Here is a 27,448-nt window from a genome sequence, read left to right as displayed (position 1 = left end):
GAAAATGAACATGAGCCAGTTTCAGTGTGTGCTTACAGCCCAGAAAGCCAACTGTATTCTGGGCTGCATCAAAAGGACTATGACCAGCAGGTCGAAGGAGGTGATCCTGCCCCTCTACTCTGCTCTCGTGAGACCTCACTTGGAGTATTGTGTGCAGTTCTGGTGTCCTGAACATAAAAAGGACATGGAACTGTTGGAACAAGTCCAGAGGAGGGCCACGAGGATGATCAGGGGACTGGAGCACCTCCCGTATGAAGACAGGCTGAGAAAGTTGGTGCTGTTCAGCCTGGAGAAGAGAAGGCTGCGAGGAGACCTCATAGCAGCCTTCCAGTACCTGAAGGGGGCCTACAGGAATGCTGGAGAGGGACTATTCATTAGGGACTGTAGTGATAGGAGAAGGGGTAACGGGCTGAAACTTAAACAGGGGAGGTTTAGATTGGGTAAAAGGAAGAAATTCTTTACTGTTAGGTTGGTGAGGTACTGGAATGGGTTGCTCAGGGAGGTTGTGAATGCTCCATCCCTGGTGCTATTCAAGACCAGTTTGGATGAAGCCTTGGGTGGCATGCCTTAGTGTGAGGTGTCCCTTCCCATGGCAGGGGGGTTGGAACTAGATGATCTTGAGGTCCTTTCCAACCCTAACTATTCTATGATTCTATGATTCTATACTCTCACCAAAAGGGGGACTAGAACACCTTAAAGACCTTCTGACATCTATAATCTGTCTCCAGGTGATCTGCATGAGACAGAGCCACTGGTGGCTCCCAGGGTTTACTGTTTCTTGGTCACCCTAAATGAGAAGACCTGCAATAGCAGGAGATCTTTTACTTGTGCTCTGAATACCAGTAGAACAGCTGCCTCAACAAGGTTGTTTTCAAAGAGCAAATTGGCTTCCAGGTACCAACACTTTTGCCTGCGTATTAAATTCTGAGTGCTGTCACATTTCCACAGACAGCAGCCTTATGAAACCAAGGGAATACTGAGAGTGTGGTGCACATATACACAGCTCAGATCACCAAAGGCCTACTCCATAAGGTGGGTAAAGAAGTATTGCTTTGCAAGCCATCAAATTGCTTTGGCACGATTGGTTTTGTTTCCCTTGCATACGGTGCTTCGTTCAAGCCAAGATGACCCTTTGAGTAGGTAAAGGTTTAGCAGATTAGTTTTGAGCTTTCTCATCACTGAAGAAAATTAATGTGACAGCCCAGATCCTAGAGAGATCTCACGAGCAAGTCTGGAGTACCTACAACTACTGACAAAAGAGCTACAGCTGTGTGAATCACCTTGAAGCTGAATTAAATGAAAAACCTTAGAGTTCACTGAATATGTTTTTACAGTGTCATTCATATTAGAGCTATATTCTACTCTATTGAAATCTTGATATTTATGGAATCAATGCATGACAACATTGGGAAGCAGCTGTGTAGATGGCTCAGTATGTTTTCCTTTAAAGTACTGGTTTAGCACACTAAACCTAGAAAAGTTTCTTCTGCTCTTAGATCAGCTAAAATTGCTTGTGTTACAAATGCTATAAATATCAAGTGATGAAAGTTTTTGCATTCCAATTCAATTTATTGTGTGACTCTAGAGGCCACAGAAGAGCTTGCTGTTCAACAGTATGATACTAACATTTTAATGATAGCTCTTTCAGTAGTGATGCAACAGAAATTGTGATCTAAGTTTAATTTAAGAGTTGTTATTTCAGGAGGAAAGAGAGTGGATGTATACCACTATCATGAAAAGTTCTTGAAAGAAAAGCTAGTGCTCCTTTGTTAATGACATTAGAAATCAAGTTCTTAATTTTCTAGAAAGAATGCAGCATAGACAATTAAAAACCCTGAAGGTGTCCCTGGAAATTCATGGTAGCTTTTTTCCCCCCACCTATTCAACAATCTAGGGTTGTTTCATAGACAGATTTATGACTGATGATTCCTATGGTTTCTGGGTTAATTGAAACTAAAAGGGGTAGAAAGTAGTTAATTTCTTCTTACATCAGTAGATGCAAAATATACATATTTTAATGAACAAAAAAATAAAACAGTCCTTACATCTGTCAAGACTTGTAGAAATGCTGATAGGAGTGGTGACATTAGGCTTTTTCTTCAGACAGAAACAGTTATAGGAACATTAGGAGCAAAAGAGGCTCTGGGAATCCTGCCTGCACTAATGGTCCTGCCGGCCAACACCAGGAACTATGCCTGGACTACAGATATGTCAGTGGAGGCAAAGAACAGAATGTCTTTTCAATCTTTATCTACTGGAAACAGACTTTTGAGAATGGGAACACATGTCTGTTTCCAGGTTAAACAGTGAGTGGAAGGCAAACAGTTCAGAAATTAATCTATTCTAGACTTAATTGAGGAGAAATTACATTTTCTTCTTTATTTTACTTTAATTAAACACATCATTAGAATTATACATTTTTAACTGTGTCTGTAGGAAAGGAAATATGCTGTTTCATTGCAAGTAATTTTTGTATTACTATAAATGCATCAAATTTGTGTAATCTACTACTAAAAAAATTAATTTCCAGGAAAAGACAATGATACACAGATACAACTTCTCTAAGCTAGGATAGGAAATAATTGGTTTACAACAATTAAAATTCAGATTTCTTTGGTATTTTTTATGCAGGGTGACCATGAGTTGTCTGAGCCAATTGTGTGAAAGAGCACATAATATTTCTAAAGCGACTTATGTCCAGAATATGTATTGTAAGGAGATTAATATTAGCATTGTAACTCCATGTATTTTATGCACTGTTCAATCAACTATTAGTAATATAACAAAATATAGGTGAGAAGTAAATAACAGAGGAGGGACCTTCCTGAAAGACACCAAGGTTTTCAGTAGTTCTGGATACAACTTGCTATTAGCATAAAGGGGTGTTTGTACCAGGAAAGATCTGAGAATGTTGCAATAGCTGTAGTCCGTTCCAGTCAGATAGCCTTAATGAGCCATAACAGCAAGAAAGGTAACTTACAGAGAAGACATTTTTATTTCTCTAGAAAGACTCAATATGCAACAATGGAAATAATGGATACATAAAGCAGAGTATGGTACAATACAGCTAGGGTGGAAGACTATGGGCTATCCCAAAGTAGCTAAAATCAGCTTCTCAATATCACACTCATTTCGTCCACGTAGAATCCTAAAATAACCATTTTCTCCCCAAGTTTTTCCCCAGGAATTTGCAGCAATCTAAATAAAAAGAAAGAGGAAAAAAAAATTAGTTTTAAAGTAGCATTTAAAAATGCAGGTGTAAAATGTGGGATTAATCTCTTCTTGGTGTTCTCTTAAAAAAGCAGTTTCTCATATTTGGTGTGCTGAGAATTAGAATGCATGTTTTTCTGATTTCAAATAATTTGTTCCTTTTTGTTTCGATCAAAATTTCAGTTCCGAAACCAGGGTTAATAAAAATGGAATACTATTTCTACAAGGCAGCTACATAAATTGAAGCAAAAATCATTTTGTAACATAACTGTTGTCTGGAGAAAGCGGTCATTGAAACAGTGGTCAAAATTCCAATTACAACTAATCTGTTAAAGAGAGACCCGAGATATGAAAAATCTGACTTTTAATAAATTAAGTTTCATTCAGGTAACTATTGGCATACTGAGCAATTTAGTTTCTAATGAAGTCTGTAAAAGTTTTGCTCTAGATGTCAGTGAAGCTACCTACAAAAAGCCTTCTGCCATCAGCTCCAAATGAACTTTATTGAACACAGGAATGAGATGAGCTGTTAATTGCAAGTAAAGCGATAAAATCTGACTTACTCTAAATGTCTGAAAATGACAATTTTTTTTTCTGATATAGGTATCACATTTGCCAATGCTGTTTAGATAGATAGCATGTCTTTTCAAAACTTTTGAACACATTGCTTTTATTAAGTCTCATTTGCAAGCATCAAAAATAACTGAGTCTTCAAGGGAAATCTGAATGAAATCTGAGAATTTGAATAAGATTTAAACCAGAAAAGACAGTGTAGGAAAAAACACAGATATAGGTAGGACTCTGGATAAAACAGGCTTTGAAATTGACGTAGATGAAGGTCAATACTATAAAAGCTGACAGAAAGGGAAAAGAATTGTGAAGGAGATTGAGGGTGAAGGAAAAAAAATAAATCCAGCAAGTTAATTAAAAGAAAGAAGTTGTTTTTAGATAATCTGTGTTACAGAGATTGTTTCTTTCTCTTCAAAACCCAGTAGTAAGGATTTACTTACCCAGAACTTCTGTTTCTGTCCATTTTTGTCCATTAATGCACCCCACCTGTTACAAGAGATGGTCTGAGTGAAGCCTTTCATGGATATGTTCACATTTTGAAGCTCTAAACAAGCAACCAAAAAATAAAAGCTTGTCTTCGTACCAGAACAAGGCCCAAGCAACAGGCATCTCCATGTTTAAATAACAAATTCTAACGGTGAACATGAAGGTAAATATCCTGTTAGCCACCATGCAAATCACCATTAGGTATTACAAAAACTTAATGCAAGTGTACTTTAAGTTTGTCATTGCAAAAAAAATGTTTTAGTGACAGGATCTCTCCTCTGGAGAGCTTGCCATACTGAAATTAATGGGAACACATTTCTTCAATTCAGCTGAAGATCCCTCAGAACATTTTTGTTAAAGATTTTATCCGACACCTTTACAAAAATAGCTGGTGATTTGGGACTGAAAATGCTCCCAGTTTTTCTCAGCTCAAATTAAGCTGCTGACAACCTAATCTGTTTTACAGCACAGTGTGGGGGATGACTTGTAAACTTACCTGATGTTTCTTTGACATCTTTGAGGACACATTTAATGTTTTGGCACCATCCATGAAAACACACAAGAAATTGTCCCTGTCTGCTAGGTGATAGGACTTTCATAATTGTGTAGTTGTAGCTGAACTACACGGTGCTCTGGGCTGTTAACATCACTTTGTATATATACAGAAGTTCCAAACCAATCATCTGTATATAGTTCAATGAGCAAAAGCTGCACTACACTTCTTAGGTAGCTAGGTATATATGGTATGTTTACCAACTGATCAAAGAGCTCTTTCTTGTTCTATATGAGTGTTTGTCAAGTTACCATTTATAGGTCATGATGCTTGGGTGCCTATAAAAAGGCACAAATAAACAGAAAACAAGGACATGAACTTTTACAGATTTTTCCATAGTATAAAGTTAATCCTAGAATATCCTGAATGCCACTGACAAGGGGTTTATCTGTGTATATCCCTCCAATGCCACATATTTGAGCTGTGTTTGCAGTGCTCCGCTTCAAAGCAAGCAGCAAAAACATGATGAGAAATCACACACTGTGAATGGGAAATCAGGATTTTTGGTTTTGTAAAACAAATTTTAACAGCCAAGATGGCATCCATTTTCCTTAGTTGGCAGTAAACCCTAACGTATGTGGAATGCCATCCAGAGGGACCTTGACGTGCTTGTGAAGTGGGCTGATGCCAGCCTTATGAAGTTAACTATGACAAGTGCAAGGTTCTACACCTGGGTCAGAGCCATCCCAGGCACAGCTACAGGTTGGGCAGAGAACAGATTCAGAGCAGCCCTGCGGAGAAGGACTTGGGGGTGTTGGTTGATGAGAAAATGAACATGAGCTGCCTTCAGTGTGAGCTCACAGCACAGAAAGCCAACCGTATTCTGGGCTGCATCAAAAGAAGTATGACCAGCAGGTCAAAGGAGGTGATCCTGCCCCTCTACTCTGCTCTCGTGAGACCTCACTTGGAGTATTGTGTGGAGTTCTGGTGTCCTCAACATAAAAAGGACATGGAACTGTTGGAACAAGTCCAGAGGAGGGCCATGAGGATGATCAGGGGACTGGAGCACCTCCCGTATGAAGACAGGCTGAGAGAGTTGGGGCTGTTTATCCTGGAGAAGAGAAGGCTGCGTGGAGACCTCATAGCTGCCTTCCAGTATTTGAAGGGGGCCTACAGGGATGCTGGAGAGGCACTGTTCATTAGGGACTGTAGTGATAGGAGAAGGGGTAACAGGTTGAAACTTAAACAGGGAAGGTTTAGATTGGATCTAAGGAAGAAATTCTTTACTGTGAGGGTGGTGAGGTGCTGGAATGGATTGCCCAGAGAGGTTGTGAATGCTCCATCCCTGGTGGTGTTCAAGGCCAGGTTGGACAAAGGCTTGCGTGGCATGCCTTAGTGTGAGTTGTCCCTGCCCATGGCAGGGGGGTTGGAACTAGATGATCTTAAGGTCCTTTCCAACCCTAACTATTCTATGATTCTGTGATTCTATTTGCACTTCCAGCCAAAGGAAAACAATTGAAATAAATTAGTGACTAGCAGGGAGGTGAAGTCTGTATTGCAGTTGCAAACAGAAATTGTCACTACTGCTCATTATATGCAAAAGTCATAAAAACAATGTTGATCATAATGACCATTGACAGTAATTGCTGGTTTTTAAAAATGCCCCATAACAGCACATGAAAGTGAAGGGATTATTAATATTAGTCATTAATAAAATTAATATTATTTGCCATTTCTTGGCCAATATGTTTCAGATACAGTCAGTCATGATTATAAATTTAAAAAATAAATATTCTGCCTGATTTCATATCACATTCGGACTCGTTTCTTTCTTTGTGACCATTTTACTAAAAAAATTACATCAGCTGTAGTGTGAAAGTCCAATGTTTACATCAGCCTTAAAGATAGAGGAAAATAGCCTTGAATATATATTCATCTATTCCTGCATTCAGTATAACACATTATCTCTCCCACTTGTTTGAGCATAACGATGACCAGCTCCTGCAGACTCTCATTTCTGTGATTAAATATTTTTCTAACATTTGTTATTGCCTTAAAAACAAAAAAAAAAAAGAAAGAAGAAGTCATCTTCTAGTTTCGTACACTGATAGGAATTTACCGATTCTCAGAAGTGTTTCTAAATGGAAGAAAATTTAGAAACCAACATGGAAAAGGATCCTTTTTTATCCTTGGCAGTAACATATCCATGAATTTAATTTCCTAGGTTTTGTTCCATCATAGTCAGATACAGAGGTACTAGACATCCATTTTATCTTACAGTTTAGGAAAAAAAAAGCTGTTTTCTCAGTAACCTGTGCCCATGGACATTCACCCAAACACTCCAAACTAAAATACATTGAATTAAAGTATACTAGAGTACATCCAGCAGGTCAAGAGAAGTCACTAATGCCCTTTATTCAGGACCTGCCATGCTGAATCTTGAGCACCATGCCCAGTTTTGGGCTTCCCCATACAGGAATGACATTAAGAGGCTAGAATAAGACCAGCATGAGTCCACTGAGATGTTTGGGATCTGGGTGCATGATATATGAGATAAGGCTGATGTAGCTGGCTTTGTTCAGCCCTCAGGAGTGGTGGATCCAGGGAGATCTATTAGTTGTCTTCTGCTTTTCAAAGGTTAGGTATAGAGGATAGACTCCTGATAAAAGTACAGCTGATAGTTAGAAGATGAGTCACAGTTTTCAGCAGGGAGAATTTCAATTAAACATAAGGCAAAACAGTATTTTACAACAGGAATGTTTAAACATTACTGAAGTGAGAGCTTGTGGAATATCTGTCCTCAGAGGTATCCAAAATTCAACTTGAGAAGATCCATGAACCTTAACTATGAAGTTTGTTCTACTTTGAGGCAGCAGATTAAAATAAATGACTTTCAGAGATCCCTTCTAATGTGAAGTGTTCAGTGGTGTAAGCAACTTGATCTAAGATTGCCTTGCCAATTTAGAGTGCAGAGAGTTGGACCAAACAACTTTCAGCCTCAGTCTACAGTTCTACAAATTATGCAATTTTGTATTAAATGTATAGATTTTGTGTAATAGATAACTAAGTATACTAACAGATGGTGATGGAACAAGTGATTTTGCCAATTTTTTTAATAACTGCAGTCTAAATATAGAAAATAAGGCTGATATGCAGCTTACTGATCAAAACCAGTCTTGGTGTTAGGGCGTGAATTGGGAGCAGGACTTAGCAGAAAAGATGGAGCAGCGTGTCATCTCTATCAATTATGTCCTTTACTGGCAGCAACTGTGGCATGAGCTCCCAGGCCTATTTACCAAGCGTTTCCTAAAACTTGGCACTTGTTCCAAAGACTGGCTGAGATTTACCAATTCTTATTTCTCCCAGGCTAATGTGCTTCTCTCAGTCTGATAAGGCATTGTCTGTAATGGAAATAGCTGTTTTGTGAATTGGACTCTATATCTATTGTTCAATGATGCGTTTTTTGAAGCCGCATGCCAGTTTGATTAGACATCTTGCCTTGAGGAATGAATGCCAGCTCCATCAAAAGCATTTCTGGATATTTCTTGGTTCATTCATACTAATATATTTTCTAAAGAGGAAGGAATTCTTTCAAAAAAAACTCCTTAGTGGAAAGTATTTCTGCAGTAGTATCTTTAGGAAAGGAGGACATTTTTGAAAATGTATTTCTCAATTTTCTATAATAGATTCCTCAGCTTAAGTATTTCATTTTATCTTTTCAGTTTCTCTTTTTCCCTTTTCCTGCCTATAATGAAAACTATTTTAGCAGTTTTCACGATTTCAGCCTTATTGGTGGAATAATTTTATTCTTCATTGTATCCCTTAGCTGCACCTGTCAAACATTATGGCATTCAAGCACAGTTTCCACTTTGAGCTTAATTTAAGTTTAGATTCCTCAGAGAAAACAAATCTCTAAACATCCTTTCTGTTGTTAAGACAGGCATATTAAGGTGAATTTTCTGAGTTATAAAGAAATATGTGATATAAATTAATAATATTAAATTCAGCTTGAATTTTCAGTGCTGGTTTAATTGCTGCTGTAAGTACTACTCCTTGAAATACGAACAGTGACTGAGAGGGATTGGTTAAATTATCAAATAATATTTAGTAATTGAAAATAAATTCAGAGGAAATTTTGACCTTTTAAAGGTCTTAGCCATCCATTAGGCTGACTGGAAACTGGATGACTTCTGCCTTCCGCAATTCAGAAAACAATCTTGTTTCGATGGAGTTCATGTTTTCCTACATAGATGAGACTCTGTACAAATACATTGACCTAAATCTGGGTAATCTTGGTGATTTGACTTCTTTATTTCATATTTTAAGATAGATATTAGCTGCAAAATTTTATTTATTAATAAGTTAAAAAGGAGCCTTCATGGAAGACACTATAGGAGTAAAAAGGAGCCCGGTATATCACTGACAGCAGCTGTGGAAAGTGATAGCATTCCAGATAATTTTCCCTGCATAGCAGCATCTCAGAGGAGGTGTTGGTTGGTCCCTCAAAGCATTCAAAACCAAAATTTTTAAAAAATCAAGTAACTAGAAATATAATCCTGAAGGAGCTAAGTAAGCCATTAGGGTTTAAAAGTGAAACCTATTCCAAGCACTTCTGTCCCAGAAAAGTGAAACATTTGTACACATTATGGCAGGCATAATGTAGGACAAAGATACTATTAATCAATGCAAATCTTTGCTTTGGTTATACTGTCTAGAAACAGAACGCATAATATTTCCTTTGCAATATTTTCAAAAACATAATTAATACCATGTACTACTGTTTTACTGGTTTCTTTTGAGACTTAAGCCGTACTTCGGCATTGTTATCCTTACTGTAAATGTTAATGTCAGTACAGAAATCAGAATTTGTCTTTTTCCTGGCGGTAAAACACTTTGGGATTTAGTTCAAGATTAAGTTATCTAAATGTATGTGTCCCACAGTAGTAAACAGAGTATAATGTCAACCATTCACTTTCCTAAATGCAGGTGTTTAGGAGGAAATCCTGGCTGACCAATTTGATGGCCTTCTATGATGGGGCTACAAAAATGATGGACAAGGATGGAGCAGTCGACGTCATCTACCTGGACTTGTGCAAAGCGTTCAACACTGCCTCACATGACATTCTTGCCTCTAAATTGGAGTGTCATCAATTTGATAGGTGGACCACTCGGGGGATAAAGAACTGGCTGGATGGTCGCACACAAAGAGCTGTGGTCAACAATTCAATGTCTGGCTGGAGACCAGTAACGAGTGGTGTCCCTCAGGGATCGGTGTTGGGACCAGTCTTGTTCAACATCTTTGTCACTGACATGGACAGTGGGATTGAGTGTGCCCTCAGCAAGTTTGCCGATGACACCAAGCTGTGTGGTTCAGATGATAAGCTACAGGGAAGGAATGCCATCCAGAGGGACCTTGACATGCTTGTGAGGTGGGCTGATGCCAACCTCATGAAGTTTAACCATGACAAGTGCAAGGTCCTACACCAGGGTAGGCACAGCTACAGGTTGGGCAAAAAGGAAATTCATGTTAGTCCTGCAGAGAAGGACCTGGAGGTGTTGGTTGATGAGAAAATGAACATGAGCCAGCTTCAGTGTGCGCTCACAGCACAGAAAGCCAACCGTATTCTGGGCTGCATCAAAAGGAGCGTGACCAGCAGGTCAAAGTAGGTGATCCTGCCCCTCTACTCTGCTCTCGTGAGACCTCACTTGAAGTACTGTGTGCAGTTCTGGTGTCCTCAGTATAAAAAGGACATGGAACTGTTGGAACAAGTCCAGAGGAGGGCCACGAGGATGATCAGGGGACTGGAGCACCTCCTGTATGAAGAAAGGCTGAGAAAGTTGGGTCTGTTCAGCCTGGAGAAGAGAAGGCTGCGTGGAGACCTCATAGCTGCCTTCCAGTATTTGAAGGGGGCCTACAGGGATGCTGGAGAGGGACTGTTCATTAGGGACTGTAGTGATAGGAGAAGGGGTAACAGGTTGAAACTTAAACAGGGAAGGTTTAGATTGGATCTAAGGAAGAAATTCTTTACTGTTAGGGTGGTGAGGTACTGGAATGGGTTGCCCAGGGAGGTAGTGAATGCTCCATCCCTGGCAGTGTTCAAGGCCAGGTTGGATGAAGCCTTGGGTGATATGATTTAGTGTGAGGTGTCCCTGCCCGTGGCATGTGGGTTGGAACTAGATGATCTTAAGGTTCTTTCCAATCCTAACTATTCTATGATTCTATGATGCCTCAGTGTGCCTGAGATGTCCACATGTTTCTGGGAAACATGACAAAGCACCTATGAGTTGTCCACATCCTTTTGAAAACACAGCTAGGTGGAAGACTCTTCCCACTTCTGCTAACATCAAGTATTTGCTTTGGGACAACTATCTGATCCATGAGCAGTTGTAGCTGAGTTGCCCTCCAGTCTCCACTGACTCTGTGGACTAGATCAGCATCCCTGATGAGAATTTGGCTATCTAGCACATCACACCTACCTGAATATCACATTGAATCCTGGCATAATTAACTGCCTAACTATGAGAAGAGCAAAGGAGAAGACTGGAAGTTACTAGGAAATATATGGTGAATATAGTGTTAGAATGGGAATCAGAAGACAGTAGAATGCATCAGCTTTCAGAGCTACAGAACTCTAACACAGAATAAATGACTAGGAGAATTAAGACATTACCATCTTAAACAATCAGGTATAAAATCAAATAATTTAGACAAGGTGGTGAAATTATCATGATAAACAACATTGAAATTGCTGTTCTGATGTTTATCGGTTTTTCACAATATAACGCAAAATGATAGATGTCACAGTTCGGTTGAACAAAATTAAACCAGGCATGCACTGTGCGAAAAAGGTTGCTAAACTAATCTGGGATGCATTTTATGTTCCCTCATGGCTTGGAGCAAGAGCTGGTTTAAGGACCAACAAACTGGAACAGAAAATGACACTTTAGTTAATCTTTCCTGTTATAAAGCTGTGCCTTGGAGTCTCAATCATGGAGCAGAAAACCTTTGTGCTGAGCATTGTAAGTGAAAATGATTTAGTAGAAAAGAAAATCCTGTTGCCATTATCTGCTTTCGGAAAGCAATCTTAAAAGAAACATGAATTTAATAATGAATCTGAGAGGTATCAATATTCTGACTATAAAATCAATGGGAATTAATAAATGATCATCACTACTTCATAAACAACCGACACTTCCAGAGTGGCTAGCTGATATAATTTCTTTAATATAGTCAATATAGTATCTCCTCCTACAGTTAATTTTGTTTCTCTGACTGTTCTTGCTCATGAGATCCCATAGTTCATGTAACCAATGTAGTCATTACCAATTTTTCCTAAAGTAGACATATACAAACTACGTGCTTTTAACTCTTGACATTCCACCTTGTTAAAAGTAATCAGAGATTTCTAGTGTCTCCAGGGAACCTAAGGCCTTGAAAGCTAATAGATGTGATAGTGAGTAGCAAAATAGACATGGAGTCTGCCTTAGGTATGTTAACAATATTAGAAAGAAGGCATAAGAAGCTGGGATTAAATGTAGGCAAGATCATGCCTCTTTTGAGTAAAGAGTTATAGAGTATATGACTGGAACACTACACTAAATATGATATGTAGCTGATAAAAAAAGCAATAACAATAGGTATTTGTGTGACAAATTAAGAAAATAGATCAAAATATATAGACACTAACAACCTAGATAAATGTAAGGCTCAGTCACCAAGCAGAAAGAGAAAAATGCCATATGTAAGCATCTATAGACAGAGAACAAGAAAAAAAAAATATCCCAGTTATGAAGTAATTTAACTCCTAGAGGAATTAGTTCCCAAGTGGAAATGACAGAGACTTTAAAGTGAGTTGACACATTCTTGTACAATATCTGTTAGAGAACAATAATTCTGGAAGATCATCAAAATGATCCAATAGCACTTTTTTGTCTCTTGCTTTTGTGATTATTCCAGCTTGATATTTACTCCAAATGAATGACATTTGAAAAATGAATAGATGCTGGACCTCGTTACTCACAGAGACAGGGAGTCTATTAGGGTTATTCCTACAAAGCTTTAGACTACCAATATCCCCACCTTTGGCATTTTTAGGAAAAGCTTTAAACCTTATCTCCTCCAAAATTTCCACTTTTATTAAGAAGACAAAGAAGAGATATTAAGGAATCACTAAGGAGAAGGTCTGCCTATCAATTACCAGAAGTTATTTTAAACGGGGAGTTTTCTTCTGTCTGACAAAAATATTCTGTAAGAAATACATGACTCAGCCTTTCCAAAAGAAGCCATCATGATCTCCAATCAAAAATAACCTAGAACAAAAAGAAGCAATTTCATTGAATTACATACTTTCCCCTTCAGGAGAAAAAGTAAGCAAGGGATTTCCACTTACTCGAAGGAAGCCAGCTCCAGCTGACTCTGTAAGGAGAATTTTGGTGTTCTTTCATGTTTCCATAAAATGATTTTTATAATTTTGTGTCCAGTTTTATGCAGTGGAGGCATCTTAGCTGTCCCTCTCAGAAATAACTTTCCCTTGATAATAACTCTGTAGGAGTAAGCCGTGATTGCACAACACAGCCTGACAATTAAATAACCAGAATATGGAGACTGTTTCAGTATTCTTCTATAGAATGGAAACTGGTTTTGTTTGAACTTTTTCTAGTTTCTTTTTCAAGAAACTATGTTAGTACAACAGAAGTAAAATTCACAAGTACAAGGAATATTTTCAGAAAAAAACATAGTAGTTGATTATTAAATATCTTCAAATAAAATACTAGAAAAGATAAAAGTATAATGTAACACAGTAAAAAGGCCTATCAGCAGTGGCTTCAAAACTGAGGCGTTTTGTAAGAGAAGAGACTTGGTTCTATAACTGATACAATACCACCAGAAAAAAAAAAAAGCTATAGCTATTGCAGCTATTCTTCATGCTGTAACACCAAATACTAGTGCCTTTCAAAAAGTGAGATGTTCATCTACTTAATAAGACAAAAGTTTTGGTTTTAATCTTTTATTAATAGGAATGTTGTTGTGGTCACTGACTAGTGTTCTCCATGAGATAAAAATTCCTAGAAAATGGTTGCTGGAATTTGAAACTATATTTTTGCCTGGACTTTTCAGCATGACAGATGAGTCAAATTATCAGTGAGTCAATAGCTAAATCATTCCAACAACTCTAATGAATAATATTGAAGACAGTCTCATGGATTTAACTCCATGAATCATCAGACACTGTGTATTTTTTCCCCATCATCTTCTAATTTATTTCTTTTTGTTGTAAAACATTTTGAGGTCTTACTGCTTCATTTTTAAACTATAATATCTGATGTTGATTGTCTGATAAAAGTTCAATCAACAAAGTAGATTTCCACCCACCCCACCCCCCTTAAAAAAAAGAGAACCCAAGATTTCTTTAGTCAGGAAAAAATAATTTGGGTCATGACTTTTGTTGGTTTAAGAAGTTACTTATTTGTTGTTATTCTGAATCTAAGCTCAGTGAGGACAAGTGAAGAAGAAAATGAAGAGAAAAACAGTGTGGTCTAGGCCAAAACATTCAATGTCACTAATAGGAGTCACTGGTATCTTTTTCAAGACTTTGGACTTTGCATAGGTGAGTCAATTGTTTATTAAATCTTGGAGTGCTGTTGCTCTGTCTGGCTATTTCCTCAACACTAAAACACAAGGTTTTGCCTCACATGTCAATTTTATCTCAATTAGTATGGTTTTTCGTGTTAAGTAACATTCAACCAAAGTTTTTTCAGGGCATAGATGTTTCAGTGCCATTTAATCTGCTGCGCTACTGAATTTAAAGCTTCCAGTGAATCACCGATAAAAATAGAGGGGGAAAAGTGTTTCACCCTTAATGTCCTTTTATGAAAGTCCTTTGTCATTCTGATCACCTTCCAAACACCTAAAACTCTATCTTGTTCATGAAACAGTATCTAAGGCTTTTAATAAAATTGTTCTTGTCCCCTTCAAGCCCTGAGGTGGCAATCCATAGATCTGATTGTAGCCAAAGTCATGGGAGTCTGGGGGGTTTGTGAATTTTTCAGTGTCAGGGGATCAGCAGATATAGCTTTTTGAGTGAAGGTATGGATCAGATATCACAGCTTGGCACCAATACTGAAGTAATGCAGAGGAGAGAGTCTGAGAGAAGATTTGTCTGAACAGGCTGCAGACATTAATGATGGATACTTTACTTCACTATGTCCAACTTTGAGAAAGAATATATTTAAACTAGAACTGCAGCTATATAAGCAAATGTAATTCCTCTATGCTGAACAGACTTTGGCATCTTTACACCATTAATAAATCTGCCTCATGTTTTCTTTCCCTATGGATACTATATTTCTCTTCTCTCATCTTTTCCTAGGTGGAACTAAGAAAGCCAGAGGAGCAGGACAAGAAAATTAAAAAAAAAAAAAAAAAGCACCAGTTTTACAGAGGTTCTGCTGTAGAATAGGCTTGACAGGTTTGTTCAGCAATTTTAGGTGAAATGTATAGATCTGAGAGATTAATCTGCTACCAAGTTCATCTTTGATATCAATTCAATCTATTTTGATTATCAAGGGGCCTTGAGATAAAGATGACAGTTTCACATGCCAGTCTTTAGTCTTCTTAAAGTAACAGAGCACAGCTGAAAAAGTTAAAATTGTCAAACTTTGACCAATTTGTCTTCCTTAGTCCCACCTGCTATTTGTATTTTCATTGTGCATTTTCATCTTCTTTTCATTCTGGTGCCATTAGGAGTTGTAATATATGTATATATATGCACACAGGTCCATGAATGTGTGTATGTACATATACACAAACATAAATATGCAAGACATTCCGAAGACGCTATCTTGTTATAAATATTTTGTATCATTCAGATGGTCATTTTGATTTTAAGCTACTTTACGATTCTATTACAAATGAGATTCCTCTATTCTGACCTAGACATTCTAGTGTTATGTATGTAAATCCAATGCTACTCCACAGGTTCTTTTATAGTCAGCAGAAAGAAATAAGATCCAACAAAGCAATTCAACTCATGTTTAGATAAATACCAGGACAAAGAAGAAGAACAGCCATGGAAAGTAATGGGAACCATGGGTGTCTAGCTGTGAGACAGGAATCTAAATATTGTACATTAAAACTTAGCTATTACGAAACCAAATCTCCGTTACTTGCTTTGTCTACTTACCTCCCTCTCTTTGGAATACAGACACAGAAACTGCTTGTGAGATCCTGCTTTCTCTAAATGTTGGTTGGGTCAGCCATCCTGCCTTTGAATTGCTGAAAGACCTATTTCACTGTCCATGTAGACTATGATCAAACTTAAATTGTCCACTATCTGCAATCACAGCCTCCAGCTGGCTGTTCCATATTTTTCTGTCCTGCTTCCATGCTGTTTTGTCTTTTGCCACTCTCTTCCTGAGCCTGAGGTCACATAGTACCTCAGTGGAAATAGACATATAGTCTCATCAGAGCTGATTTTATAAATAAGGAGCCTTCAAAAGAAAATAACTAGAAATTTCAGTTGCAAAAGAAGGGAAACCAGTCAATGAATTTACAATTCTTATGATAAAATGGTTTGTATGTGCATTTCAGGGTTTGTGCGAATAGCTCTTGTAAGCTTCATCAAAATTTATTTTTTTATAACTCTGCACCTTATATATTGCACAATTCATGGGCAGTTTAAGACCTCAGAAATGCTTCTGAAAGATTAGAAATACCAATTCAGTATAGTCATTCACTATTATGGCTGCCTTTTACAAATATTTAATCTCTTTTAGAAAAGCAGTTATAACTAAAAATCCAACTAAAATAAACATCAACTCACTCAAAACCTCAACATTTTTTACCCTATGTGTCAGCCTGTCTTCGCCCCTTTTCCTTCCTCTAGGAACCATCTCAGCTAAGCAGAATGCAATAATCATCAATAATTTTATTTAAATTCCAACTTTAATGAGATTCTAGTGATTATTTCATGTAGGTCAAAGAGTTTGCATTATTCTTTGCTCAAAAAACCAACATATGGCACATATGGCACATACGGCACATATGGCACATATAGCTTGGGTGAAGGTTTTTTATACCCCAGCCACATATTTTTACATTCAAACTAATTCAAACAAATTAATGACATGAAAAACTGATAGTTTAATCCTTAAGACATTAAAACCTATACAACAGAGTGGTTTTAGACTTAATGGTGAAGATTCACATTTTATGTTACGGGCTAACAGTGCTCCACCTCTGGAAGTGAAACGTTTGAGTTCCAAACTGACTGTTGACATTTTATAGCATTCATAACTGACAGAGGAATAGGGAAAAGAATACACTTTACTCACCCAAGGAGTTTGACTGAATGAGTTTTCCATCTAGATCCTGCTTTTTGGGAGTGTTTATAGATTCCCCCTTTGTAAAGGAAAAAATCTTCATACACTTTCATTATAGCTAAAAAAAAACCCAAACAACAAAAAAACAGGAAAAATCAGCAATCAGCAAATATTTCTTCAGTTCTTGTTTTCTCCTTTGATTTTACCAGTGAGATTTTTGTTGTGTGTTGGACTGTGTAAGTGTACTCTGCAATTGCACTAAATTCACTTATTTCAGAAGTTCACTGCTGTGAGTGATCTGAGGGAAATATTCTAACAGAGTTCCCTTAAAGGTCTCTTGTCAAATTAATTGAGTTTCTGTGTCATGAAAATTCCCTATCATAGACTTTTTCCAGTACAATGAGAAGAAATATCGCTTCGTATAGATTTAGTTATCTTTTCTTGGTTCCATTGAAATCCAGTTCAATAAAACAAATATCAAGGTTCATGTACAAAATCCTCAGATCTGACAGGCACCTGCATATTCAGGATAAGTATTTAACAGACAATGCATATCCTGTGAAATACACTGGAGTAACCCGTATGCCTTTTTGTGAAACTCAGATAGAGTGCAATAAGTACACAGAAATCTCTTTATGGAAAATTAAATTGTATATATGTTCATTATGCCTTTTAGCTAAAAGTGGGGGAAAACAACCTCCTTTGTATCCATAAACGTGTAAGACCGAAGAGCTGGTGGACTTGACATTTTATACTAAAGTATGAAGACTGCAATTTGCATTTTATTTCTATTAATTATTTCCTAGGAATATCATTCACTTCTCTTTTAAGAAAAATTTGTTTGGTTTATTTTCCACATTCGGTCTTCTACCTTAGTATCATTTCCTTTGTTATATCTGGGCTACCAGATCCAGAGAAATGAAAATATTTCCAGGTTTGCATTACCTTTAGATTCCAGTGAATCAGAAGCATTACATAAGAGCTTAACTTTAACTTAGTTTTAGTTTATGATTTTAACAGTTTTAGACTGCCACACCACTTGGAACATAAGAATTAGTAAAATCCAGTTTCCTAAAGTCTTGCACCTTGGGAGTCCCATAAAGTACAATTTGTACTGTACTGACCATTTTTATGTGATTGGACCATTTATACCATATGTGCCTGGTATAGATCTGCAGTATCCATTAAGGTGAGCTCATGCTGCAGTTTTTTCTGTCTGGCACACCTTCAAATTTCTTACCTGCATAAACTCAAAGGAAATTAACTATCTTTATAACCTCTTGGCTTCTATCATACTTGGCTGAACACAGAAAACATTCACAAATTTTAGGGGATGAAAAAAAGCAGCTGAATAAATGGTCAAATGATCCCATATGCTCAGGAAACCTGGCTAAAAATATACTTTGCTAATGAGGTCTCTCACATAAAAAAATGTATGCCAACAACAATGCATGCAGAATAAGCAGCCATGATGCTAAGTGGCAAGTCTTGGGGGAGAGATATGTCATTTAAGTCAGAAAAAATGTTAAATGCTTTTAATGAATAATGTTACAGCTTCTGCCAAGCTACCTGCAGAGCCAGAGCTCACACATATTGACAGCATCAGACTGGAAAACAACATAAACTTTATTCTTGATTTCTAGCTGCAAGCTCAGGATTCTGCTAGAGCTCTCTGCAAAGGTTTATTCCCTCCCTCCCCCTAGGCTCACCGTTGTATGGAGCTAGGAGTTTAACTCCTGCTGACATCCCTGGACTGCTATGGAAAATTCCAGCGGTTGAGGTTTCTGAGCTTCAGAGAAGCTTGTGGAGGGAGAGCTTTAAAACAGTACAAAGGAACAGAAAAGAGAAAAAAGACTCCCACTGGTCTTAGTCCAGGTGTGGATGTCAGAGGTGAAGCGCAAGTGATCAGCCTTTTAAAAAATACTGTAGAGGCTTCCCTGGATCTTGTTTTGATATCGTGGCCAAAGGGAGGCGAAGAAATAGGGGTGAGTGCAAGGACTGCAGAATTCACTTCTCCCACAATAGGTCTGAGGTTAGAAGATCACATCTGTCATCAGGCTGACACAGGATAAGGTAGTTTCATTTCTAAATCACATTGTTATTTGAAATCAAGTTCCATATATTCAGTTTCAGAAAACAATTTATTCTTTATCAGGAACTCTAAGTCAAAAACATGTACTTGGCTCTGTGAAGAAACATATCTAAATTATTTCCACTAAAATGAAATAGAAAGTTTTGAAGTGTATTTCCAGAATAACTTTAGTCTATGTGAGAGAATTTTATCCACGATCACATATCTCCATTTTGTGTGTGTGTGAATATATAATTCTCTATATATGTAAATACATATACCTGTGTATTTGCATATATATCTATTTATCTATGTGTATATATATCCCTACAATCAGGAGCTAAATAATGGTAAAGTCTTTGGAATAAAGTGGGTTGGGTATGTGAAGTGTAAGGTAGACAGAGAGATAATTCAAAATCAAGCACTGTGATATTTTATTTTGTGACTCTGTCCTGATATGGATTGTGACTTGGACAGGATGAGATGATCACAGTCCACCAGCCAACTTTGTTCCCTCCTATGTAGAAGAGACTTTGTATTTTCCAAAATGAATGGATTAATTACTAGTGTATCTGTAGAGGTAGTGATTTTCCTAAGGCTGACAGTAACTCATGTATCAGCTACCACAGTCGTGCTGAGCTGTCAGACCTATACATATAAAAGAAGCGGATTATAAGATTCATTCTATTATATTCATATACTACTATGTAGCCTAATGTTTTCTCCAGATCTTTTCTTTGTGTTAGCAAATTAAACACACCCTTTTCTTTCCAGTATCATAATAGCTGACTTGGATGTATTACCAAGATGTTCCCTTTTCTTTTGATTGAGGCTGACTACTGTGACAGGAAGGATTGTTTTCCTTCATCAGCATTATAACTATCAGAACATTATCTAAAGTCCATTTAAAATCAAAGACAAATGGGCAACATTAGATTGTCCATTTGAAAGCTTTTAAAGCATTGATGAAATTTCACTGTGTTTGAAATCAGATTTTTTTAAAAAACTAGTGTTTCATTATTTGCATCTAAAAGTGCTAATTGCTCAGTTCCTGACCCATTAAAACAATGACACAAATTGTCATTCAAATTTGAAAGCTGTACAGAAGAACATTTTCAACTACATTCCTACACATACTGTTTCACAGTTGTTAAAAAATATGCATTTTCCTTAACATTCAGTATGCCCCAAATGCATGTACATTCATGATCAAACAGGATGACTTTCTACAACATGATCTTGAAAGGATCTTAAATATTGTTCAGCTATTAAGCATTACTTAGTATGTTAGATAAGACTGGCTATAAGCACTTTGTAACTTCTTGAGGAATGACAAGTGAATAAATAATGGAAAAATGTCTTCAGTAGCAGACCATTTGCAGGATGTTTGGGGGGGGGGAAGTATGATATGATTTGAAAATTAGAAGTATGCACTGATTGCATTTGTAGTACAGGAAGATAGAAGAGAGAATCAGTGACGAATTACTGAGTCATAATTTGGACTCTTAAAAATCTCATTAAAACAAAAAGAAAAAATGGAATGTGACTTTACTAAGTCATACGCACTCTCGGTCATAAACTCTTCTTCGGATTTTCTACAAACAGCATTACTTTAACCTGATATAGACATTTTCTCTGAAAAAGCATTGACATTTAAAAAAAAAACTGTATGAATTATTGTATGGTTAAAACCTAACAAATGGCTGAACATAGATTATTTTATGTGGAAGATTTCATACTGACAGATTAATCTGGCAAACTGTATATGCATGGACTATGAATGCAATATTAGAGAGAAGCCACAAAATTTTTTCTTGAGGATAATAATCTTTTCATTTTCTTAAAGCCAGCAGAAATTACTGCATTCGCTTCTAGATCAAATGCAGCACTGGAAAGAATATTTTCCTTGAGCAAACAAAATTTGGTAGAACAAAAAGGACTGATGATTTTGATCTTGTTAAGTTTGAGCTTCAGACTAATTGCAACTGCCCACATAAAGAGCTTTAATAAGTAATTTCGACTGCATGATATACTGAAATTAATTAAATCTAAGAATCAAAACCATTTTTATAATAAGTTGGAGGTCATGATAATTTGCCATGTAACTGAGGGCAATAGAAACACAGAAATAACCTGAACTAAAAAGCTTTGTTTTTATTTCAAGAGGGGCGGGCATCCTGCACTATGACATTTCCCCATCCCCCCAAACTGCACAGCTCTCAATCTCTCCAGTTACACTGACCTGAGGGTTGAGAAGGAACCTGCATTTTCACGTGCTGTCAGCACCATCCATGACTCCAAACAGATAGTGCTCCAGCTAAACAACATTTCTGTAGTCCCTCACTCCCTGCTGAAGTATCTTTGTTTCTCTAAGAGGTCAGGGATCTCCATTGCAGGGTTCAGCACAAAATTTCAAAACTAGCAGCCCTCTACAACCAAGAATATTTGGGTTCTGAAAGGGGGTATTCTGGGAGTATTCCAGAACTTAATGATTTGCTGAAGGGCCCATATAGTACAGCATTGCCTTCAGAAAAGAACAGGCTTGGTGGGTAAGCCTCAGCCAATGGGGAATCAATATCAGCCCTAAAGAGGAGAGCTTTGCTAACATTCATCTCCTCCTGCACATCCCCAAATTACTATTTCATCAATAAGCAAGAAACTGTCATGGGAAAAAAGCACATTTCCAGCACACAGATTTTACACAGATTTTCAACAAATCCAGCTCAAGGCCATTTTACTCATCATAGTCTATGTTGAAGTTGACATTTAGGGTCACTACTTGCCCACCAAATGTCCCTGGATGAACTACAGTGCATATGTCTGTCTTATTCACTGTGGAATGTAATTTGTGTTTTCTAATATTTTGCTACAAGAACATTGCACACTTCAATTATTTCAATAATAATATTATCATCTTCCAAACTTACCATACCTTGCACTGGTCCTTTGTCCATGATTTCTTTCATTATATCAGTTTCCTGAAGGAAGGTAAGAGCAGCAGCAGAGAGAGCAAGGGAAGATAACACATTCTATTACACAAAATTAAAACTCATACTAATTTACCATTGCATACATAACATATATGTATGGATGATATGAATGTACAATTGTATTTCTGCTAGACAATATTTGGTTTGTCAAATGGACAAAACTTTCAGAAGCGTGCTTAAGAAGCACTAACACACAGTTATGACTTCATACTTTCTTTTCTATCTCTAATAAGTAGCACAAGCAGCAACTTTAAAAAGATGATGTAAAACTGAGAAGCTATAAAGAATTTTAACTCTTCTGAAAATACAAGGGTAATACACAGGAAAAAAAGTCACAGCTCCAGTCGTTAAGTAAAGCAAACATATTTCCATATGCCAGATAATTTGCAAGACCAAGAGGAGAAAACTGAGTGAGATAATGGGTGAACAGCATGAACTTACTTTTGAGGAGACCCTGTAGTGGGCGGCACACCGGTATAACCGATTGGATTCTACCAAAGCATTTGGACATGGCCCATTTGTATGGTTTTTTCCATATTCGCTTGACACATAACAGTGATTTTCACCTGATGGCTCCAGGTGACTCTTCCAAAATGATGGATAACAAGCATAGGACACAACACTGTTCAGATATTAAAAAAAAAAAAGGAAACAAAAAATAAGTTGATAAGAAAGTTCCTTAAACATTTTTATAGTTTTATTTCAAGCTGGAAAACTGAGAAACTATATGGCAAAACGGGTAAGACTGCATAGGTATCAGAGAGTTGGGACTTCCTGCAATTTTACAGCTCAGTTATTTTGCAGTAACATTCAGACTGTTCCTAAATGGAAAGACAGGTTTATGTTTGGAAGTGAATGTGGACCAAAGAACAAGCAGAAACAAACTTTGTGACTGATAAATATGTGATGTTCAGTGTGCACAAAAGCCTGGGGACTATCCCATGGGGCACAGGCGACAGGGCTCCTCCTGTCAGTTCCTGATTATTGACAGCAGAGAGATTGTCAAGAAAAATAAATGACAATTTGTGCCAAGATATCACAGGGGCATCTACATCTCCTAAAAATACGCCAGCTGTTTCTTAGAAATATCTATCTCAAAATGTTTTCTGAATGCTTAGAGAGTTTTTGCTCACACATAGAGCAATTGAATTTTTCCTACCACTTATTATAAATTTGCATCAAAACTTTCAATTTCAAAGGTTTAGAGTTTATATAAAGAAAATATAAGTAGTTTTTAACACTTTTAAATTAAATTCCATACTCTACAAAGATTAATTTAAAAATATTAATTCAAGTAATAACTGGGCAGTTCATTCTATCAAAGATTTCAAAAGCACAAAAATTCATTTATGAAAAAAACAATGGGGGAAATGTGTAATAGCAAATACATGTCTCCTATGAAAACAGGCTGAGTGGGGGTTCTTCAGCCTGGAGAAAAGAAGGCTCATGAGAGACTTTATATCAGCCTTTCAGTACCTAAGGAGGCCTACAAGAAACCTGAAAATAGACTTTTTACAAGGGTGTATAATGATAGAACAAGAGGTAATGGCTTTAAACAGAAAAGGGATAGATTTAGATCAGATGTTAGGAAGAAATTCTTCATTATGAAGGTGGTGAGACACTCTCACAGGTTGCCCGGAGAAGTTGTGGCTGCTCCATCCCTGGAAATGTTCGAGGCCAGGTTGGATAAGGCTTTGAGCAATCCGGTCTAGTGTAACGTGACCTTACCCATGACAGGAGGCTGGAACTAGATGATCTTGAGGTCCTTTCCAATCCTAACTATTCTGTGACTCTACGTGTTGTATTACTTTTTCTTTTTTTTTTTTTTTAAGAAACAAAAACTAAATCTTCCAATAACAAATAAGGTTTTATCTGTCTAATACATTAGAGAGACCTCGCTTGGAGTATTGTGTGCAGTTCTGGTGTCCTCAACATAAAAAAGACATGGAACTGTTAGAACAAGTCCAGAGGAGGGCCATGAGGATGATCAGGGGACTGGAACACCTCCCGTATGAAGACAGGCTGAGAAAGTTGGGGCTGTTCAGCCTGGAGAAGAGAAGGCTGCGTGGAGACCTCATAGCAGCCTTCCAGTATCCGAAGGGGGCCTATAAGAATGCTGGGGAGGGACTATTCATTAGGGACTGTAGTGACAGGAGAAGGGGTAATGGGTTAAAACTTAAACGGGGGAAGTTTAGATTGGATATAAGGAAGAAGTTCTTTACTGTGAGGGTGGTGAGGCACTGGAATGGGTTGCCAGGGAAGCTGTGAATGCTCCATCCCTGCAGTGTTCGAGGCCAGGTTGGACAGACTTGGGTGATACGATTTAGTGTGAGGTGTCCCTTCCCATGGCACGGGGGTTGGAACTTGATGAACTTAAGATGCTTTCCAACCCTAACTATTCTATGATTCTATGATTCTATTTCTAGTTGCAGGCTTCAAAGACTTAAAGATGTTTAACTGATTTTGACAGATGAGTGATTGTGGAGGAGCTGTGATAACTCACCTGTGACTTATACCCATGTTAATTTTGGATTTGAAAATCTCCGAAGTGCTTAAATCAAATGAGCTTTGAAACACAGGTTAGGAGCCTTCATTGCATACAAGAATGGAGAAGGGCAATAAAAATGGGGGGGTTTCAAGGAAAGATAAGGAAGTGTTTCAATTCTTCACCTTGGCAATACGTCAAATGAATTGCTGCTTCATACAGTAAGTTTGTTTCAAGTAGCTTATCATGAATTGTTCAGCCATTTTGGCTTAACTGAACATCCTTTTTACTTCACTAAAACAAAGGAGAAAATATGTATTTAAAATGCACCTACTAACAATCTCAAAGGTGCACTGAATCTTCCGCTTAATATTTTATCCTTTTTATGAGATATTGCAACCTTCTAGTTTTCTGCTTTGCATTGCTAGATGTTCCAAAACAATATACACATTTCTATGCAACACCATGGAGGCTTATGAGAAGGTTCCTTCTAACGAGCCTAATTAAATAGTTCATTGAAGCAGAATGTTTTAAAATAGGCAGTCTTATAAAAAGGATATGTGCTTAAGTAGCTCACCAATTGTACTGAACTTTCTGAACCTGAAGAAATGAAAACTGTATTGCATTTAATGGTTTTGTTTTTTTCATTTATACTTGCCTGTGTATACTTAGTTGCCAGGAATTTTACAAGATGAGCACATATATGCTTCAGCTAATTTGAATAAGTCATGGCATTTTCCCATTAACATTTGGTGGCATAAAAATTGACCTGAAGAGAATGTCTTTTTGCTTACCAAATTCTTTCTGCCTGAACTAGACCAACACACACAAAAGCTCGAAAAAGTGCTAATTCTGCCTGCTTGAAAAGGTATGGTCCATCCCAAGTTGTTAGGTTGTTAGGGCATCATTACTTAGGTACTCACTGGTAACCTCTTTTATTCCCTTCTGAATATCTAAAGATTATGGATTCCCAGATTTCCAATGGGGAATGGTAAATATTTAAGCCAAATATACATGAGCTGTTATTAATAATTTAAAAATTTCTTATGTTTTGCTTCTATTGTTAGATAAAAAGAAACCAAGTACTGGCTTGTCTTAGCAAGAATATAACCAAGACATTGTGAGAAGTTATTATTCCCTTCAAATTGTCACTTTTGTGGTTACATCTGCGGTACTGTACGGCATCCCCAGTAAAGGCACTGACAAACTGAGGAAATCCAAAGGAAGGTACTTAGAGGTCTGAAGCATATGATATGCAAAGAGAGGGTGAGGCAGCTAGTTTTGTTCAGCCCAGAGAAGTGAAAGCAAAAAGGGAATCTAATTACTGTCTTTCACAATGTAACAAGAGGTTATAGAGGAGAACAGAACAAGACTCTTCTTGGAGATACACAGTGAAAAGCTGAAAGGTACCATCACAGGCTGTACCAAGGAATATGCTGATTAGATATATGAAAAAGCAAATGTTTGGCCACAAAAGTAGTCCTGAAGGAAAGTCTATGGAACCTCCATCCTTGGAGATACTCAGAATATGACAGGGGATATGGCCTGAGCAGCCTGATCTAATTTCAGAGTTAGTCGTACTTTGAGCAGAAAGTTGGACTAGGTGACCTCCAAAACTTCATACCAAGCTAAATCATTCTGTGATTCTAAAAATTATTATATGTAATTTTAAAAAGCTTCTAGTTCTTTGTGTGGAGCTTGAGAGCTGTTAACTTTGCTTAGTCCCACCTGAAGGAAAAAAGATCTAGGTATATTCTTTGCTACAGTCTCGAATTCTGGAACAATCTTGGGGTGGGATGGTTACTATTTGCTTTATAGAAAGACAATGTTTGATCTTCTTGAATATTCAAAATGTTTTCTCATTCAACTGGCTGCTTACTCAAAGTTGTTTAATGTGAAAAGCCTGTAGCCCAAGAACCATAGAAGAACCATAGAATCCCCTTACAGTATTGTCTTTGACATAAAAAGCTTTCTTGTTTGTCTTTCTTTAGAAAGGATACCATTTTCCCCAGTTGTATTACAGCTAATAACAACATCTAGATGTAATAAGGCTTAAACAGGAGCAGGATGGTTGAAGAGTTTTCTCACTGAGAGCTCTGATTCAAAATAATCTTCACTCACTTCTTCAGGAATGCTTGGTAGTTCTTCATAAAAGAGATTTAAAGAAGGTATAAATGAAAGTGATAGTCTTGATGAAGTAATACAGTTAACAGGGGAAAAGCTAAATGCTTCTTTTTGAAAGGTCAGAAATCATAATTGTAACACAAGCAACACTGTATCTTAAACAACTGGATCAAGTTAAAATAACCTAGACAGATGGGTTAAATATTTACCCATGTGTTTTCAGATATCTCCAAGCACCATCAATACTTCCACCATTACATCCATGTTGATTCCTGGTATCACAAGAGATCAAATTCTGAACGGAAAGGTTGTCTGTGATCTGACCACCAGAATGAATTGCTATTCTATCTGCCGCAACACCTGTTTTGAAATAAATATTCCATTATCAAAACCAAATAATTACAGCTTCCCATTGGTTATTGTGAAATAGGGACTGAAATACAACTTCAATATTTCCTGCCTGTACAGATATCTTTACAAAACAATACAGATTTAATCTATACAGACTTTTGAGAGAGGATGGTGAAACTGCAAATCACCATGAGCAACTTTGCTGTAAATCAACAGATTTACAGGTTATCATAAAGTCCCATATATGTAAACACCAAATGAAGCATTTACGTAATTTAGTCTGATAAATTTCTAGCATTTTTGTAAATGCATGTTCATTTCTGTTTGACTTCAGCAGAAGATGCAAA

The 27,448-nt window shown here is 37.2% G+C and overlaps 1 protein-coding gene across 1 annotated transcript in view; it reads right to left on the bottom strand.

Moving 5' to 3' along the window:
• Nucleotides 1–2,979: 2,979 nt before the first annotated feature.
• TINAG (tubulointerstitial nephritis antigen) overlaps nt 2,980–27,448 on the bottom strand; it is a 42,885-nt gene continuing 18,416 nt past the window's right edge. Inside the window, exons 6-11 of the mRNA XM_005153195.4 lie at nt 26,960–27,110; nt 22,583–22,763; nt 22,084–22,129; nt 17,093–17,198; nt 4,221–4,266; nt 2,980–3,198 (exon numbers count right to left, since the gene is read on the bottom strand). Coding sequence (XP_005153252.1) covers nt 3,088–3,198; nt 4,221–4,266; nt 17,093–17,198; nt 22,084–22,129; nt 22,583–22,763; nt 26,960–27,110 — 641 coding nt within the window. The 3' untranslated portion in view covers nt 2,980–3,087. The remainder of the gene's footprint in view (nt 3,199–4,220; nt 4,267–17,092; nt 17,199–22,083; nt 22,130–22,582; nt 22,764–26,959; nt 27,111–27,448) is intronic.

Source organism: Melopsittacus undulatus, chromosome 3, assembly GCF_012275295.1.
Source record: "Melopsittacus undulatus isolate bMelUnd1 chromosome 3, bMelUnd1.mat.Z, whole genome shotgun sequence".
NCBI lineage: Eukaryota > Metazoa > Chordata > Aves > Psittaciformes > Psittaculidae > Melopsittacus > Melopsittacus undulatus.
This window is presented reverse-complemented; position numbering and strand designations above follow the sequence as displayed.